This window comes from Eulemur rufifrons, chromosome 7 (genome assembly GCF_041146395.1).
Source record: "Eulemur rufifrons isolate Redbay chromosome 7, OSU_ERuf_1, whole genome shotgun sequence".
Classification (NCBI taxonomy): domain Eukaryota; kingdom Metazoa; phylum Chordata; class Mammalia; order Primates; family Lemuridae; genus Eulemur; species Eulemur rufifrons.
In genome coordinates this window covers 222,930,076-222,950,387 of record NC_090989.1, presented here as the reverse complement: position 1 = coordinate 222,950,387, position 20,312 = coordinate 222,930,076, and the positions used below count along the sequence as shown (strand labels likewise).

General features: G+C 38.4%; 1 protein-coding gene across 2 annotated transcripts in view; it reads left to right on the top strand.

Moving 5' to 3' along the window:
- The window catches only part of CFAP95 (cilia and flagella associated protein 95), an 83,823-nt gene that overhangs the window by 45,444 nt on the left and 18,067 nt on the right, over positions 1-20,312 (top strand). Inside the window, exon 5 of one of the 2 annotated variants that reach the window (XM_069474128.1) lies at positions 15,992-16,049. The exons of the other annotated variant lie outside the window; for it this stretch is intronic. Within the exon in view, the coding sequence (XP_069330229.1) occupies positions 15,992-16,049 (58 nt within the window). The remainder of the gene's footprint in view (positions 1-15,991; positions 16,050-20,312) is intronic. 2 annotated transcript variants of the gene reach the window in all.

Below are 20,312 nucleotides of genomic sequence, written 5' to 3'. Positions count from 1 at the left end.
AACAACAAAGAACATGTGAAGAGGAGAGTGATGTATTGAAAAAGACGTGGAGTGGGAGTGAGGCAGACTTGAACTCCACTCTTGATCCTCCATCTTATTCAGTGGAGGACCTTTCGTTTTTGTGTGTCCAGCTTTCTCCTTTCGCCCACTCAGTGTAATTCGGCTGGGCCGTATGACGGATTCTGTTTCCCATTCCCACCTCCCTAAAAAGCCCAAGTGTTGGGCACAAGATCCAGGCCAGGACAGCCAAAGGAGAATAATTGGAGGTTTTTTTTGTTTTGTTTTGTTTTGTTTTTTGGTTTGTCTGGTCTTTTATTTTTTTGTTTATTTTTTTTTTATTTCAGGATATTATGGGGGTACAAACATTTTGGTTATACGTTATGCCTTTGCCTCACCCAAGCCGGGACTGGAGGTGTACTCTTTCCCCCGTACAATGCTCACTGCGTCCATTAGTTGTGAGTTTACCCAACCCCATCCCCCCAACCCTCAGTGAATATTAATACCATGTGAGCACGTTAGTGTTGATCAGTCAGTGCCAATTTGATGGCGAGTACAAGTACTGCCTATTCTTCCATTCCTGTGATACCTCACTTTGGAGGATGGGCTCAAGCTCTATCCAGAAAAATATGAGAGGTGCTAGATCACCATCGTTTTTTGTAATTGAGTAGTATTCCATTGTATACATATACCATATTTTATTAATCCAATAATTGGAGTTTTAGGGAAGATAGCCTGTCCTCCTCCAGTTGTGAGTTACAGATGATATCTTGCTTCTGGAGGAGCCTCTATCTATAAATGAAGTTAAGTGGAGATGTGGAAAAAGACAGTTCTGATGACATTCTTTTTATGTGAGCTGGTATTTTCCTTCCCTTTTTTTTTTTTTTTAATCAAGTTTGGGGTGGGTTTCTGTAACTTATAACTGCAAGAGTAATACTAATAAAAGCAAATACTTAAACGGTGCTTAGTATGTGCCAGGTACTATTCTAAGTGGTTTACATCTACTAACTTATTTCTCCTGACAAATACTCTGTGAGTTTGTTCCATCGTCATCTGCAGTCTGTGGAAGGAAAAACAAAGGCATAGAGAAGTCAAGTAACATGTCCAGGCTCTCACAGCCGGCAAGTGATAATGAGCCAGGATTTGAACGGAGACGATTTAATGCCAAAGCTCATGCTCTTAGCCACTCTTCTGCGTTGCTTCTCTGACGGATAGGTCAACTAGGAGAACTCTGGTGTGTAGTAAAGTTCTCTGAACATCACTTTCCTCTGTAAGCATGGAGAGAATAATTGCTACATCCAGGCAGGCCAGGCCTTGATCACTGTATTGGTTAGTATTCTCTAGAAAAATAAACCAATAGGTTTTATATATGTATATATATGAGGAGATTTATTATGGAAATTGGTTCACACCATTATGGGGGCTGAGAAGGCCCACCATGTGCCTTCTGCAAGCTGCAGGATCAAGAAAACCAGTGGTGTGATTCAGTTTGAGTCTGAAGGCCTGAGAACCAGGGGAGCCAGTCGTGTCTGAAGGCCTGAGAGGTGAGGGGTTGGGGAGGCGATGTTAAGTCCCGGAGTACAAAGGTTGGAGAACTAGGAGCTCTGATGGCCAAGGGCAAAAGAAATTGAACGTCTCAGCTCAAGAAGAGAGACAGTTTACCTTTCCTCTGCTTTTTGTTCTTTTCATGCCCTCAACAGATTGGATGATACCTGCCTGAATTAGTGAGGGCAGATTTTCTTTACTCTGTCTACTGATTTAAATTGTAATCTCTTTTGTATTAGCAAAAGAGACATACAGACACACTCAGAAATCATGTTTTACCAGCTATCTGGGCATCCTTTGGTCCAGTCAAGTTGACACATAAAATTAACCATCATAAGCACCAAACTCATAATGGAAATACTGGTGAAAGGTTCTTTATTCCTTTTGAAATTTCTAAAATCAAAATTTCTGTTTCTTAAACAACCTGGGGTACTTGTTCCCCAGCCAGACCTAGGTCCTGGCTTGACACTTTCCCCTGTGAAGCAGGAACCCTACCTGAACTCATATCACCAACCTGGGCTCACTACAATGGGTGGCTTGGCTGGCACTGAGTTGTGATGGCTGTCTAGCCAGCCAAATTTGCTGAAATGATTTCAGAGTCAACCTAAACGCTATTTGTCATTATAGTATCCTTGCATATAGGGTATTTCTCCTTAACTGATGTATGTTGAAGCCAAATGGCTGAATAGATAGGATACTTTTCTGTTTGTTAATATTTGAGGTTGTGACTCAGATCCTGAATGAGTGGTTTGGAATTTGGGTTGTGTGCCTTGGCAAAGGATTATTTTAATGGTGGGTAAAAAATAACCTATTCTATTGCTATCCTTGTGTGGTAATTCAAATAATTTGCTAAGAAAATTTATGTTAAAGCACATGGTGTAGTGCCTGTTAGGTCTAAAGTTTTGGCATCATGATGGACCAATGGCTGACTCAAACCATCCTTTGTTCCCTATAAATCTTTATTGGATCTAACTTTATTATAGTGGCCATTTGAGTTACATCCATCACGTTGAAAGTCAGGTTTCTTTGTGTTTTCTGGTGTGTTCAGTGATGCCCTCAAGATAACATTATGAAGACAGGATTATATGATTTACCTATTGTGGTCGCTAGTTTCTGGAGGTGGCCCCAACAATTTGTTCCCTCTGTACGTGCAGGCTGCTGCTCCCATTAAGAGGCAGAAGTTATTTACCTGACCTCTGAACCTGCACTGCCCTTGAGACTGGGTTTGATCTACAGAATGTGGCAGAGGTGATGTCCTGGGACTTCTCAGTGTAGACCTTAAGAAAACTGATAGTTTCTACTTTCTGATTCTTGAAGCCCAGCTAATATGCTGTGAGAGGACCAAGACATATGGAGAGGCCACATGGAGGAGAATCAAGGCATTGTATCTGACAGCTCCAGCTGAGCTCACAGAACAATAGACAAAACAAACTGCCAGCCATGTGAGTGAGCTATCAAACCTCTGATGACTGTAGCTCTGACATCATGTGGAACAGATAAACCACCCAGCTGAGCCAATCATCTCACAGAATAATTAGAGATAATAAAATGTTTGCTATTTTAATTTACCTTTAAGCCACAGCAATAGTTAATTGAAACAACTTTCATATCTCTAAATACCATGCTTACATGGTTACTTTTTCTATATTAGGCCTATAGGTATAGTTTTTGTCACTGGAAATACATCAGAGATGCAAGTGGTTGGAATTTTAGGACCAATGAGCTATTAAACAATGTGACACAATAATGAACTCAGAATGGATTAAATACTTAAATATAAGACCTGAAATCATAAAACTCCTAGAAAAAAACATAGGGTAAAAGCTCCGTGACATTGGTTTTGGCAATGGATTTTTTGGATAGAACATCAAAAGCACAAGAAACAAAAGCAAAAATAAACAAGTAGAACTACGCCAAATTACAAAGCTTCTGCCCAGCAAAGGAAACAACAAAATGAAAAGGTACCCTATGGATTGGGGGAAAATATTTGCAAACATATATCTGATAAGAGGTTAATATCCAAAATATATAAGGAACTCATACAACTTAATTGCCAAAAAACCCCCCAAATAACCTGTTTTAAAAATGGACGAAAGACTTAAATAGACATTTTCCTAACGAAGACATACTGATGGTCAATAGGTAAAGAAAAAGGTGCTCAACATCCCTAATTACCAGGGTAAAACAAATCAAAACCACAATGATATAGCACCTCAAGCCTGTCAGGATGGCTATTATCAAAAAGACAACATATAACAAGTGTTGGTAAGGATATGGAAAAATTAGAACCCTTGAACACTGTTGGTGGGTATGTAAAATGGTGTAGCCATTATGGAAAAAAGTATAGAAGTTCTTTAAAGAATTAAAATTAGAACTACCATGTGATCTAGCAAGCTCACTTCTGGGTATATATCCAAAGGAAACAAAATCAGCATCTTTCAGAGATATCCATATCCCCATCTTCACTGTAGCATTATCCCCAATAGCCAAGATATGGAATCAACCTAAGTGTCTGCAATGGATGAATGGATAAAAAAATTGTAGTATACATATACAATGGAATATTGGCCTTGAAAATGAAGGAAATCCTGCCATTTGTAACAACATGGATGAACCTGGAGGACATTATGCTTAGTGAAATACAGACACAGAAAGAAAACTGCATGATCTCATTTATACGTGGAATCTAAGAAGTTGAACTTCAGAAGCAGAGAGTAGCATGGTGGTTACCAAGGTCTGGGTGGTGGGGGAAATGGGAGATGGAATTCTATGTGACTGAAACTTTGTACCCTTTGACCAACATCTAGAGATCTAACGTGCAGCATGAGGGCTATAGTTAATAATACTGTACTGTATACTTGAAATTTGCTAAGAGAGTAGATCTTAAGTGTTCTTAACACCAGTTATGTGAGAAGATGGATATGTTAATTAGTTTGAGTATAGTAATCAGTATATTATGTAAATATATATCAAAATGTTATGTCATGCACCTTAAATATATACAGTTTTTATTTAAAAGACAACAACAACAAAGAAACCAAAATTTTGGAAATGTCATGGTTGTAGAATTTATATTTAAATATGATATTTCCTTTTATCCCATGTACATTAATGATGAGCTGGTATAACTAGTATTACTCTTTGTAACATTCAAAGTTTATGTAGTTGTCATAAAAATATCATTATTTATAATTACTTAAAATAAAATCTTCAGTTGATCCTAGTGGATTGTACTATACTATGCATATTTTAACCCCAGAGTGGTTTTATAGGCATAAGAACTTCCCAGAATTACAGAAATTTTTGCTGCTATCATATTTAATTTGATTCTGTATTTGGCACTTTCATAGTTAAATTATTACCCTAATACATAAGCCTTATGTTGTTCTTTCAAATGGCTTCCAAAAATTATTGTGCCCGAGAAAATTACATTTGTTCCACATATCTGAATTAATTCTTTCAACATAACCATTTAATGAGTGCCTAGTATTTACCAGGAAAAGTTAGGCACTGGGAATACAGAGACAAAAGATACCAGCTGGTATCTCTTCACATATGAGACAGAAAAAGGACCAATCATTACTTGTGTATCAATAAAGAATATGCTTGGCTAAAAGTAACAGGAAACCTAACTAATAGCAGCTTGAATAATTAAGGGATTTGTTTGGTCACCTGGCATGCAACAGAAGGGCAGGGAGTACAAGACTGGTATGGCACCTAAACATGTCATCAAGGCTCTGGGATCTTTTGTCTTTCTTCTCTACAAGGCTTATTAAGTAGCTTTCATCCGTCTAGTCTCAAGATGGTTGCTATGCCTCCAGACACCAATCTGTTCCATCAAGAAAGAGGTGAGAAAGGGAAACCCTGCTCAGGATCTTCATCCTTCATCCATTGTATAGATTGTGGCATGGGCACCCTTGGCTATGAGATTGTTTTCAGCTTCTAAGCAGGGAAATAAAAGGAGAAGGGAGTTTGAAATAGGCATGGACTGGGCCAACTTACATGCTAGGGGTGAATATAGAATGCAAGGGGAACACATAACTCAGATTTGGAAGGTTAGGAAGGGCTTCCAGGTAGAAGTGACACCTGAGCTGAGTCATGAAGTCTGAGTTGGAGTCAGCCAGATCAACAGGAGAGAAGGGCACCCTAAGCAGAGGGTGTAGGACACATAAAGGCAGGGAGGTCTGGGGCCTATGGTGGGCATGCTTGGGGCATAGAGTGCAAATTTGCAGTGATGACAGCTAAAGTCGGAGAGAGATGCTGGGGCTAACAAAGCAAGACCTGAAAGCCACGTTAAGGAGTTTGGACTTGATCACGTAGATGATCTTAAAGGTTTTCAAGCATGAGGTAGGAATGATCAGATTTGTGTTTAGAAAGCAGAGAATAGATCGGTAGGCAACTGAGATTGCAGTCGGAAGACTCCTGAACTTATATAAAGGCAAGACACCGTAGGGGCCTGACCTTAATCAGTGGTGGTGTAGAGGGGAGAAGGGTACAGATTTTAGACACATAAACAAAGAGAGGAATTGATATTTACTTGGAGATTGATTAGTTGTAGTTGTTAAGAAGACTTAAGGTTGATACCTAGGCTTCTGACTTAGGCCACCAGAGGGTGATGGGACCATTCTGAGGCTGTGAAGATGGGAGGAAGAGCAAACATCAGGTTTGCCAGGTAAGGAACTTTTGGAAAGTTATTTTACCCAACTGAGCCCTTTTTAATAGGGATAGTTGAAGTATCTATCATATCTTAAAGAATGAGAGTTAAAAAAATAAGGCAGGTAAAGCCCTTAGCTCAGTACCAGACACAAAATTAATGCTCATTAATGGTGGAAGAGAAAACCGTACTGTAATGATATTAATAAAATATGATATTAATAAAAGGTAGCAGGTGGATATTTGAGACTGGAGCACAAGAGAGATCACTGATCCAGTCCCAGTTGCTAATGTAAATATCCTTACTGGTTCCTCTGCCTCCAGTCTTGTCCCTTTCAATCTGTTCTCCATCCTGCAGCTTGTGTAATCCATTTAAAATGCAGAGAATCATGCCTGTCCACTGTTTTATTAATATCATTACAGTGTAGTTTTCTCTTCTACCATTAATGAGCATTAATTGTGTGTCTGGTACTGAGCTCTAAGGGCTTTACATGCCTTATTCTATTTAACTCTCTTTCTTTAGGATAGATACTGCAACTATCCCCATTAAAAAGAATTCAGATGGGTAAAGTAACTTTTTAAAAGTTCTTTACCTAGTAAACACCAGAGTTGGATTTTAAACTCATGTCTGACTGCGGAGCCTGTGTCATTAACCATTACATTGCATTGTCTTTTATGCTTAAATGTATATAGTGCTCCACATTCTTGAAGGTATTTTCACATGCATTATCTATTATTATTCCATTCTGCCTAATAATCACACAAGGTCATTTGGGTGGGTATTTTTTAATGTATAGAGGAGGAAATCAAAGTACAGAAATAACCAAGGAATCCAATTAATTGATTCATCCATCTATTCTGTAAATATTTATGGAGCAGATACTAATGGGGGGAGTTTAAATGCAGGGTGATTAAGTGACTTTCTCAAGGTGCCGTGACTGATTAGTGGCAAAGCAGACACTAAAATCTCTGGGTCACAGTTTTGTGTTCTTGATGGGAGGGGAGAACTGCTTGCAAAGGGGCTAGGGACCTTAGCAAGTACTTGGCTTGGATCGGGAGTAAAAGCAGATTCCAATTGTCCTGCATTTCATCTTTCCTCTCCACCTCTTGCCCAGTAGCTTCTTAGAGGCTGATTTCTAAATAATAGGCCTGGCATCAGCAGCTGTGGAAGAGCTATCAGATTTGGTCTGTGTGGCTTCATTCAGTGGTAGAAGTAAGATGAAATGACAGGGATGTCCATATCAGCTCAAGATAAAAAAAAAACTTTTTTAAAGATGGTTTAAGAATGAAACAGAATTTCCCAGAGTGGTCATGAGCTACCCACCCCCCCCACCTCCCCGCCTCCAGCACGGAGTCCAGTAGGCTCCCTGGCGCTCTGTGGCTATACTTGTCGTAAATAATGGATGCTGCTTCTCCTGCTGCCAGTGATGAAATTAATTCTACATCAATTCCCTGCTTCTTTGAGTCACTTACTCAGATTCAGACGCCTAGATGGAACCATCTGATTTGGTGAGTACATGTCTCATGCTATTCTGGCCACTAGGAAGCCTGATGAGAAAATGTCTGCCCCCTCCTCCAGGCGAAACAGAAAGGAAACAATTGGCCGTTAAGGTTCTTTCAAATCTAAGAAACTGTGATTCTGTGGATTTGGGTCCATCATCTTGTCATTGATTCACACATGTTACCAGTGATGTTAGGGCAGGCATAGATATTTTAACTAACACCACGGCTTTAATGATAACTTCAATATCAGACTTCTTACAAACTGTCTTTAGTTTTTCTCTACCTTACGAAGTGCATCATCATTAAAGGTCAAAGAGGGCACGCGTGGCAAATTGTGGGTGGTGCTCGGTGAAAACCAGCTGTCTAATTTCCAAGCACCTTCACAGTGTGGCATTATCCTGGTGAATTTACCAGCTTCTCACCTTCAGTTTTACATTGCCAGAAAGATCATTTTGTCTGTGCTTCAGAATTTATCTGACGCATGGAGATGGACTTGTGCTCGTTAAACTCACAGGAAAAGCCAGAATTCTAATTAGTTAATTTATAATGAGAAATAAAACTTTCAAGCACACCAGACAGTCACGTCAGCCTAATAAAAGCATTCTCTCTCTGTAAAAAAACATATGGGGAGCCAAACTCTAATCAGAATGTTGCTCAGTGTTTGGAATCAGAGCAAGGGGAGTTACGTATATGATTATAATGATTAATGGCCTTAGACTCTGATTGCCTGGTTGTAATGGAACTCTTTCAGTTGTAAGTGACAGAAACACAATTAAAATGATCTTGGGCTGCCCGGGCGCGGTGGCTCACGCCTGTAATCCTAGCACTCTGGGAGGCCGAGGCAGGTGGATCGCTCAAGGTCAGGAGATCGAGACCAGCCTGAGCAAGAGCGAGACCCCATCTCTACTAAAAATAGAAAAAAATTATATGGACAACTAAAAATCTATATAGAAAAAATTAGCTGGGCATGGTGGTGCATGCCTGTAGTCCCAGCTACTCGGGAGGCTGGGGCAGTAGGATCTCTTAAGCCCAGGAGTCTGAGGTTGCTGTGAGCTAAGCTGACACCACGGCACTCACTCTAGCCTGGGCAACAAAGTGAGACTCTGTCTCAAAAAAAAAAAAAAAAAAAGAAAATACATAAAATTATCTTGGGCAAAAGGGGGAGTTTATTAAGAGTACAGGAGAACCTCATGGAACTCTGGGAAAGTCTATGGAAGAGCCTGGTGTCAGAGTTCATTGGAATCTCGAGTAAAGAGCTTTTGTGATTCTCTTCCTGTTGGCTTTTTTCCCTCCCTCTGAGGACCACCTTCTTCCACATGGTAAGGCTGTTATATCCCTTGCTTGCTGTCATAGGAGAGTGACTGGCCCTTTCCTGTTGGGTTCCATTAAGAAAGGGAATCCCAGAGGAGGACCCTGAACAGGTGGCTATTTGGGCCCATCAGCTGCAGGTAGGATGGGAGTGGTAGAGCAAAGCCCATGGCACAGGCTTGCTCCTGGTGGTTCCAAATAAAGGCTTCAAACATCATTGGCTGACAATGAGTCCACCCAGCTCACTCACATCAATGTAGTCCAGCTCTGCCTCCAGAGCCAGAGAGATCTATCTATGAACCAGGACACCACTTCCCTAGGACATGCCTAGAACTAATGCCTCCCTTGTCTTTCTGATCTCTTGCTTTCCCCGGTTTCTCTGATGGCCATTGTTCTTCTAACAGACTTGTTCTTTCTGCTACAGCTGATATCTAAGAGGAATATCCATGTTGCTTTCTCATGTTTTTATTCTCAAAAGACCACCTTATTTCAAATTTGGCACACACATAATGTACTCCCTATTTATCACTTAAAGATTATTTATTCCTCTGTTCTTCACATTAAAGAGGTGTGTGTGTGGGGGAGTGTGGGCGCAGTGGCTCACGCCTGTAATCCTAGCACTCTGGGAGGTCGAGGCGGGAGGATTGCTTGAGTTCAGGAGTTCTAGACCAGCCTGAGCAAGAGTGAGACCCTGTCTCTACTAAAAATAGAAAAAATTAGCCAGGTATGGTGGCACATGTCTGTAGTCCCAGCTACTTGGGAGGCTGAGGCAGGAGGATCACTCAAGCCCAGGAGTTCGAGGTTGCTGTGAGCTATGATGATGCCAGGGCACTCTCCTCAGGGCAATGAAGTGAGATTCTGTCTCAAAAAAAAAAAAAAAAAAAATTGGGGGGGACGAGGGGCAATCACAAAGGGTTTATATGTAATTGACTAACAGTCATTATTCAAGATTATAAAAGTTTCCATTTTGTTGAGCCACGATGCCTTTTTAGAAAGATAATTGAATGTTTTAATCTTTTACCTCTATCTACATTGCAGTCTCAGTGTAGTAAATCTATGTGTCTTTATATTCTAATTTTATTTGTATTGCTCTAATCATTTTAATAAATATTTTTCAGTGCCTGCTTTGTATGAGACTCTGTGCTAGGAAGTGATAGTAAGGAGAAGAAGAAGGGCCTGATTGTAGGAGGAATAGGCTTCTGCCTGCTTTGAGTAGAGAGATACCCAAATACTGACTTGCAAGGTCAGCCAGCTTGAAGCAACTCTCCAGTGTTTGATGGGGATTCCTGATAAGCATCTCTTGAGTCATAACTTTGGGTGAGGAGAGGGTAGGGAAACAAGTTCATTGTCATCTATTAACACTTAAACATATATTAAGCTTATAGAATATTTACATTATATATAAAATCCCCTTCAAACACCCATACTCATTACCCTGTTACAATGTAAGTTAGTATTTTTACCATATTTGCTTCATAATTTTTTAAAGAAATGATTTATGATGATTTACATAGCCATCCAATATATCCACTCTATTGAAGGACATTAGCTTCCAAATTTTCACTTTGGCAAAAAAAAAAAAAAAAAAGCTACCATGAACATTCTTATACACATCTCCTTGAATATATATGCAAGAGTTTCTTTATACCCCATAAATATATACAATTAAAAATTGTTGGCCGGGCATGGTGGCTCATATCTGTAATCCTAGCACTTTGGGAGGGTGAGGCAGGAGGATCACTTGAGGCCGGGAGTTCCAGACTAGCCTGATCAAGAATGAGACCCCATTTCTACAAAAAATAGAAAACATTATCTGAGTGTGATGGTACATGCCTGTAGGCCCAGCTACTTGGGAGGCTGAGGCAGGAGGATCACCTGAGTCCAGGAGTCTGAGGTTGCAGTGAGCTATCATGATGCCACTGCATTCTAGCCAGGGCAACAGAGCAAGACCCTGTCTCAACGCCCGCACCCCACATTGTCAATTTACAATAAAATTTTTAAAAAGAGTTCCTTCATACTCAGAATTGCTGAGTAAAAAGACATATGTACTTTCAATCTTGCAAGATATTGCCACTAGTAGTGCATGAACATATTCTTTCATATCCTGGTAAATATTATAAGGATTTTTAATTTTTATTAATCTTAATGAATATGAAATGGTACTTCATTGTTGTTTTACTTTGCATTTCACTAATTACTGAATTTAAGACTGAATTTTAAGACAATTTATTTTCAAATATTTATTAGCTATTCTGATTTCTTTTATTGTGAATTGATTTTTTTAGCTTTTGTCCAATTTTCCATTGGGATTTTGTCTCTTATTGATTTGCAAGAGTTTTTCTTAAAAAATTATTCTGGGTACTAATCCTCTTTTGGTGAAATTCATAATACATATCTTCTTCCAGTTTATGACTTTTCTTATAACTTTGTTTATGGTGTCTTTTGACCAACAGGTTTAAATTATAATTTACTCAAGACTTACATGTGAAATGTCAAACTGTAAACCCTTTAGAATATTTATATATTTATACTTATGTACACACATACATTTACATGTATATGTAACATATATGCACATATATAACATTTTTTATAACACTAGACAATTAATTCAGCACCATTTGATCCACTCTTTCCTCACTAATTTGTAATTTCCATCATACACCAAATTCCTATATATCAGCGGGTCTATTTCTGGGCTTTATATTTCATTCAATTGGTTTATTTATATTTCCCTCTACCAATACAACATTATCTCAATTGATATGGCTTTATGTTAAGCCTTGATATCTGGAAGAGGGAATTTAACCATCTGCTACTTTTTCAAAGTCATCTTGACTCCCCGTGGTACTTTATAGAGTCATGTGACTATTAAGATTTGTTTGTCAAGTTTCAAAAAACATCTGTTGATGTTTGGATTGGCAGTTTTTTACATTTGTTGGATGGAATAACTGCCATCATCACATCCATAAATGAAGAAATTATTTTATGTCCTTCGATAAAATTTTATAATTTTGTCTATAAATGTCTCATGTCTTATGTTATATTACTCTGATAGGAAACAGATTTTGTTGCAATTATAAATGGGATTTTTCCGCTCTATGCTTTCTAACTTCTTATTGCTGGTATATGGATGTATGCTATTTTTGTATATTGCTCTTGTATCCAACAACCTTGTTAAAACTTGCTTGTCGTTATGATTTGTAGATTCTCTTGGATTTTTAATGTAGACAACCTTATTATCCATGGAAGATAAAAATTTTGTTTCCTCCATTCCAATTATGATACTGTACTTATGCTTATTTTTCTTGTTTTACTACATTTTCTAGGCTATTGCATTATTGAATAGAAATCCTGATGGAGGCTTCTGTGACTGGGAATATATCTGAGTAGGATTCTCATGAGCTTAGTTTTGATTCTCATTTATTGTGTTCTTCTTATAGTAATGTTGCCTTTTTCTGTTCATTTTAAGCATATTGGATTTTCCTGGACTAACAGCCATCATAGGTAATTCTACCCAGGGGAAAATGAGAACTTTGGGCAATTTACTCAATATCTTAGTTCAAGAGTGCCCTCTTCTGTTATAACAGTGAAGTGAAGCTTGTTTAATTAATGATGCTTCTCTGGGGGTGGTGAGGAATGAGAGGGAGTGATGTCTATTGATACTGTGATATCATCTTGTGGCTATTGCAGCCTTAATTTCAGGTATTGGTGATTTCTTATTTCCTTTACCTTCCTAGTCTCCCCCCTGTTTCCCAGAAGCAGTGCCTTCCCAGGACTGCCATTCTGGTGCTGCATGCTCTCTTGGAAAGCCAAGGTTCAGACTATCTGGTGTCAGACCTGTTCTCGGTATTTCCTCATCAGGGGAAGGATGCTCTCTCTGTGGGCCATGTTCTCTATGTTCTGTCTGAGCTAGGGACTTGCCGCCTCTCTTCTCTTCCACGTAATTCCTGCCTGATTCTGTTCTAGAATTTCTAGAATGGACTCTGATCTGCTCTTCTAATTCTGGACTGTTCTCCCACTTACACATAAATTAAAGTTTGTAGTATACACTATCTTCCATATACTCTACATATGAGCAATTGTGTGATTTTATTTGCTTTGCTATTGGCCTGTATGATTTTGGATGATGTATGTGGATATTTATATTTAAGGAACTGAAGGGTTGAAGAATGCATTACAATCTTCCTCTATGACTGTGGATTTGTTATTTTATCTTTGTAATTCTGCCTCATTTTTGCCTTACATATGCTACATGTTGTTAGATTTATTGACTTAGGATTGTTACGTATCTTCTTGGTGACTTGTTCTTTTAATCAGTGGGTAATAACCTTTATAACTAGTAATTCTGGGCTCAAAGTCTCTTACATATGATATTAATACAAGAATACAATTTCCTTTTGGCTATATATATATATGTACATATTGCTATATATAAAATTTATAGACTTTTGGCTTTCAGCTTTCTTTGAAAATAATTTTATTTTAGATGTAAAAGCATGCCTTTGGATATTTTTTAAAAATACAGTATGATGTTCAATCTGAAGTCTGAGAAAATATTTTTCCTGATAGGTTTAACCGTTATTTTTATTGTGATTGCTAAGATATTTTATCGTTATTACTATTACTAAGACAGGGTCTCACTCTGTCACCCAGACTGGAGTGCAATAGCCCAGTCATAGCTCACTGTAACCTTGAATTCCTTGGCTCAAGCCTACCCTAGCCTCCTGAGCAGCTAGGACTACAAGCACACACCACCAAGCCGGGCTAGTTAAAAATAAACTTTTTTAGAGACAAGATTTCACTTGAACTCCTGGCCTCAAGCAATCCTCCTGCCTCAGCCTTGCAAAGTGCTAGGATTATCAATGTGAGCCACCGAGGCCAGGCTATTTTTTATTATTTTAACTTATGAGCAGAAATGGTTTTCCCGTATTCCTTTTATTCTCTTTTTCTGCCTCCTACTAGATTAGTCTTGGTCTTTTTTTTTTTTTTTTTTTTTTTAGGTTCCTGGTTTGAAAGTTACGCTTCCAAAGTTTGTTCCTTTAATCATTAGTACTCCAACTGTGGTGTACATCAGAATCACCTGGAGGGCGTGTTAAGCTACAGCTGGGCCCCAGAGTTCCTAATTCAGTTGTTTTGGAGTGGGACTCAGGTATTTGCATTTCTATCAACTTCCCAGGTGCTGCTACTGATGCTACTCTGGGAAACACACCTAGAGAACCTGGCACCAATTGGTGGTTATCACCAGGGTCAATACTAGCACCTGTATCCAATAGCCCATCTAAGTTGGACTTATTTTGTGATTTCTTGTTGGATTCTTTTATTTCCCATCAGGTCAGCCATGCATTAAAACTTTAAAAAATTTCCTTTTACCCAGTATTTTTAAGTATGCAGTATTCAGAAGAGTTTCTTTGACCATCTAGCCCCATAATATTGCCAGGAATAGAAGTGGAGTTTTAATTTCTCATAAGAGAATATTTTTTCCCCCACCCTGAGCTCCAAACAGAGAGGAACTTGCTTGCAAATTTCCCTGGACTGGTAACTGAGGTTTCTCTGTCTCTTTTCTATGGAGATACAGCCTTTACAGATACTTGGCTTTAATTAGGAGTTTAGCTCTTTGACCCCTGTAAGCCTAAGGCCATGTCTCTTACTTTAGATATGTAGTTCAAACTCCATCGTCTATCCTTGGAGCATCAATCTGTGATTTCCCATTGTAATGCATATCCTCTTCATTTCTAGCACCTCAGGGCTTCCCCTTTGAGCTTGGCTAGGCTTGCAGACTTTGGGGGTGGGGGCAGTATTTCAGCTAGCATTTCTGTGTGTTTAATGGGGTGGAGGTTGGGGACACTAGGTAATCTCAGTCTCTTTGGTTGTCTTATCTCTTCAGCTGTCATCTAGCAGAGAATGTGGGCATGGGGTCAAAAGGTTTTTGGAGGCAGGAAGTGGGTGGTAAAGAGAATGCCTGGAGTGCAGAGCACCTGAGCTGAGGGATTTGGGACTGGGTAGTTAGGAGAGTGGTGGACTGGAAGTACAGCAGTCCCCGCTCATCCATGGTTTGACTTGCCACAGTTTGTTACCTGTGGTCAACTGCAGTCGGAAAATATTAAATGGAAAATTCCAGAAATAATTTGTAAGTTTTAAATTGCATGCTGCTCTGAGTAGCATGATAAAATCTTGTGCCTTACAGCTCCATCTAGCCCTGGGGTGGCGGGGGCGGGGGTGCGTGAACTCTCCCTTTGCTCAGTGTGTTTACTCTAAGCTCTCTGCCTGCCCATCAGTCGCCGCACTTTGTAGCTGTCTGGGCTACCAGACGGGCTGTCATGGTGTCATGGTGTTGTTAGAGTGGCTTGTGTTCGAGTAACCCTTATTTTACTTAATAATAGACCCATTGACAGTAGCAGTGGTACTAGTAACTCACATATGTTGAAGAGAAGCTGTAAAGTGCTTCCTTTAAATGAAAAGGTGAAAGTTCTCAACTTAAGGAAAGAAAAAAAAAATCATATACTGAGGTTGCTAAAATCTATGGTAAAAGTGAATTTCCTATCTATGAAATTGTAAAGAAAAAAAAAAGAAATTCTTGCTAGTTTTGCTGTTGCACCTCCAACTGCAAAAGTTACAGCCACAGGGCATGATAAGCGCTTAGTAAGATGGAAAAGGGTGGAAATTAGTGGGTGGAAGACTCGAACAGAAACATGTTCCAATTGCGGGCAGTCAGGTTCCGTGCTATCTGTGGTTTCAGGCATCCACCTGCCGTCTCAGAACGCATCCCCCAAGGATAGGGAAGCGTCTGTAATTGAAGGAGGGGTACCCTGCTGGCAGCGGGTAATACTGTATGCAGAGCTTGGGAGACTTGTGGGGTTTAAAAGTTTTATTCGGGCCATACCTTCCTAATATGTTTTTATTTCACATAAGGCATATACCACTAAAAATTTAAAATATCTTTTTGAAGTCATTCATTTCTCAAACATTGACTTATCCCTCTTAGGTTTACATTGACAACATACGCTGAAAGCTACCCTCCACGGTATGATTATCAGCCACGTGTGAGTACAAGAGCCGTATTCTAATACCTATTTATGTGCTTAAAGTGATTCTGTACATCTAGTGTCAATAGTCAAACTTGGGGAGAAAGGAGAAATTGCTGAGATTTATGATATTTTTATTTATTTAGAGATATTAGCTATTTGTGGGAGGCAATAGAATGTTTTATGGTTATGATTTATTTTTGAAGGTTTATAGATTTCAGGGAGAAAATACTGCAGTACCTAAAATATATTAGTCACTTTCTTCTTCATCTTATTTTATTGCCCCCCCCTTCCTGAATTCAGTTTATCTGGAATAAGAACCTACTTTTCTATTCATTTGTATTGCATCGGCACGTAAAAGTAAGTGGCTTAATTTAGCTCTGGGAAACATATGTTAATTTAAAAAATCCAGTTTATAAGTTGAATATATTTGTACTTTAAAAGTTATACAACAGAGACAAAACAAGTTACTTCCTATTGGCCTGTTCTTGAAGTCTTAACAGGTGCCATAGACATGAGGTAGAAATAAGAGACTTAATTTTTGATAAAGAAGAGGGACAAAAGGTCATCTTTATTTTTAGATAGTATAATGATATGCTTAAGAAAACCAAGATATTAAAATGAAAAGTAATTAGAATAAATAAGACAATAGGTTTCCTTCATATTGGCACTAACCAGTTAGTAAGTTATAAAAGGAAAAACATATAAATTATTATAGCAATAAAAATTTAAAATACTTTTATGAGGAAAATTTTACTAAGATCAATAAAAGATGTGGCAGTTTATCTCCAAAAATGGCCGACCTTGCTGCTTGCACAGGCCTCTTTCCCATCAAGGAGGTATCCCTCCATCTTGAGTCTGAGCTGTCAGACTGATTTGATCACTAGAACATGACAAAAATGACCCTGCACCAGTTCTAAGCCTTGCCTTAAGAAGATTCCTTCTGCCTCTGGTGCCCTGAGCTACCAGGTGAGCAATCCGGGCTACTGTGCTGGAGGGAGGGACCCTGGGGAGGAATACCGACAGGGACAAGCTTGACTTACCAGTGAGGAAGCCATCTTGGACATCTAGCTTAGCTGAGCCTGGACTGCAGCTCCAGCTGCCACCCGCCTACAGCCCATGACAGACCACAAGAAAAAACTGAAGCCATTAAGTTTGTTTGTTTTAAAATATGAACCAAAACATAACTGAAGCAGCTATCTCAAATCAAAGGGAATAACTACCATTTTAGGGAACTGAAAAACTAAAATAATTATAAATTAAATTTATAAATTTAACATAATTACAATCAAAATCCCAGTGGATTTTGTTTTCTATCAGAATTCTAAGATTCTAAGAATTATTTGAAAGAGTAAACAGATGAGCATAATCAGAAATTTTTTGAAAAAGTGGCAGAATTTAGGGAAGCAAAGGATTTAGGAGACCACCTTTATTATATGTTATTTTTTTAATTTAAAAATAGCATGTAAGTCGTAAAAACAGCAAATATGGTGAAATATGGCAGATTATGGATTAATATGCTTAATACAAAAAGAACTCACATATCGGTAGAAAAAATGTTAATGGCCCTAGAAAAATGAGCAAAGGACACACATGGGCAATTTACAAAGTAGGAAATATAATCAAATAACTAGAAAGATAGGGAAAATACTCAATTTACAAATAATAAAAGAGGTGAGTGAAAACAATAAGACATTTTTGCAAATAAAATTGGCAATATTTTAAAAATACCATTTGATCTAATAATTCTTCTTCTAGGAAACTTCTCTGAAGAAAAATAATTCAAATGGGATAAAATTTGTTAGCTGGATTCCCTCGGCCCCGGGAACAGAATGACAGAGTCACTGAGGCTGCAAAAGGCAAAGGAGTTTATTGACTAGCTAGCTAGGGTCCAAGCCCCGAGCACCAACGCAGTGGTCTCTTTCCATGGGTAGGGACCCCGCGCAGCGGGAGTACATGTCTTTTATACTCTTTGCTGGAATTCGTTACAGCCAGTTACTTACGATAAGGGGACATACGCCCTTCACAAGCTTGTTCACGTGTTGATCAGGCCTTGGCCCCCTTATCAGGAAGCAACTCGTGGTTGTTTTTCTCTAACTGCATTGGAGCATGTTTTTAGCTCTCTGTCACAACCAAGCGTTAAGCAAGCAAGCCTTGCATACAAAAGCGGAATTTGGCTGTTAGCTATAAGCAAAACAAGTCATCACAGAATTAACTAAAATATTGTTTCAGTCCTGTTCTACAAATTTATACCCAAATATACTCATCACTGAATTATTTATAATGGCAAAACTTGAAAAGTACTTAAATATTTGGTATTAGAAATAATGTTAATCAAAAATGTTATATAATGAGATATTGAACAGCCTTTATAGTGTCCATAGATAGTTTTTAGTGTTTTAATAAATCTTTATCTAAGGTTAAGAAAAACATTAAGATACAAAATGCCATGTATATTTTATCTAAACTATAAAAAATGTAGAGACAATTTTAAAAGCTGGAGAAACTACCAAAATGCTAGTAAAGTTGTCCATAGGATAGTGAGATTCTAGGTGATTTTCTTCATCTTTATACTTTTTAGAATTTTCTAATGCAACAAGCATAGTGGATTATAATCAGAAAAACTGCAAGGGGAACAACACCAATAGCATATCAGACTGAGGTGGGGGGGAGGGGATGGGGGTATGCCTACACAATGAGTGCATTGCGCACCGTTTGGGGAGCGGTAACACTTGAAGGTGCTGACTCGGGAAGGGGGCGTGGGGAAGGGAGGGATATATACCTCATGATGGGTGCAATGCGCACGACCTGGGGAACAGACACGCCTGGAGCTCTGACTTGGGGGGAAAGGCGGTACAGGAGCAACGTATGTAACCTGCAATTCTGTATCCCCCATAACAAGATGAAATAAAAAAAAAAAAAAACAAACCCCCAGAATCCAATCAAACCTCTATATCCAGCTACTATATAATGTAAAGGAAACAAAGAAGACAGAGTAACATAACCATGGAGAAGTAATGAGCAAAATTCTGCAACACTGTAAATGACAAATGACTGTTTCTTCTATAATCAAATTTTAAGGAAAAAAAGGAGAGAGACAGAGATGGAGGAGGATCCAGTAAACTAAAAAATATCTAAGAGACAGCCATCAATTGTAGATGCAGATTTCACTTGAATCCTGATTCATAATGGAAACTATAAAAACAAAATTACAACATTTATGGGACAACTGAAATTTTTAACCCCTTGGAGGGGGCACACTGCAGGAGGTGAGCAGTGGCAAGCAAAGCTTCATCTGCATTTACAGCCCCTCCGCCGGAGCTCCCACCCTGGCCATCCGCCCTCCAATCCCATCAGAAAAACTGTCTTCCATGAAACCAGTACCTGGTGCCAAATAGGCTGGGGGCTGCTGTTTTAGAGGTACATACTGAAGTCTGTCTGAGATTTGTTTCAAAATAATGTAGGGTGAGGGGAGGTTAAGTGGGTGGGAGTATAGATGAAAACAAGATGGGTCCTGAGTTGAAAATTGTTGGAACTGGGTGACTGATACATGGAAGTTCATTATACTGCTTCACCTACTCTTATATGTTGAAATTTTTTCCATACAGAAAAATTTTAAACGTTTATGCATATAAATTTGCATAGAAAAAGTTGCAGAGGGATATACAACAAATGACAATTACCTCTAGATGATAGAATTTATGAGAATTTCCATTTTAATTTTTTTCTTTATTGATCTGTATTCCCTATTTTTTCTACAATGAATATGTTTAATTATACACTTAAAATAGAAAGTGAAAAATAAAAATTTTAAATGCTTAAAAAAAAAGAAAAACTGCAAGGAAACAAATATATTATTTAAAAATACATTTCAGGTCCATTTTTTTAATTTAAATGGGATTTGACTCCATCTTTAAATAAACGGCAGTTGCAAGACACCTAATTAAAAACTCAAAAAATTCAAAGGACTAAATATAATTATAAACAATGTGGGATGTATTCTCAGGGCAAGTAAATCTTTAGCTATTGTGTTATGTATTCATGCTTTTAATTTTTTCAGCATTATTTCTAATATTTCTCACATTGCTTCTTCCACATGAACAGCAAGGCACACTTTAGCAGTTGTTTGCCTTTATTTGAGAGATTTGTTTGTTCAATTCTGACTTCTGTGCCCAAGTAATTGATTTTGGGGCATGATTTTAGCACTGCTTCTAACACCCACATTTAATGAATGCTTGCATTACATTTTTATTGAATACAAAAAATATTTTAAATTATAGT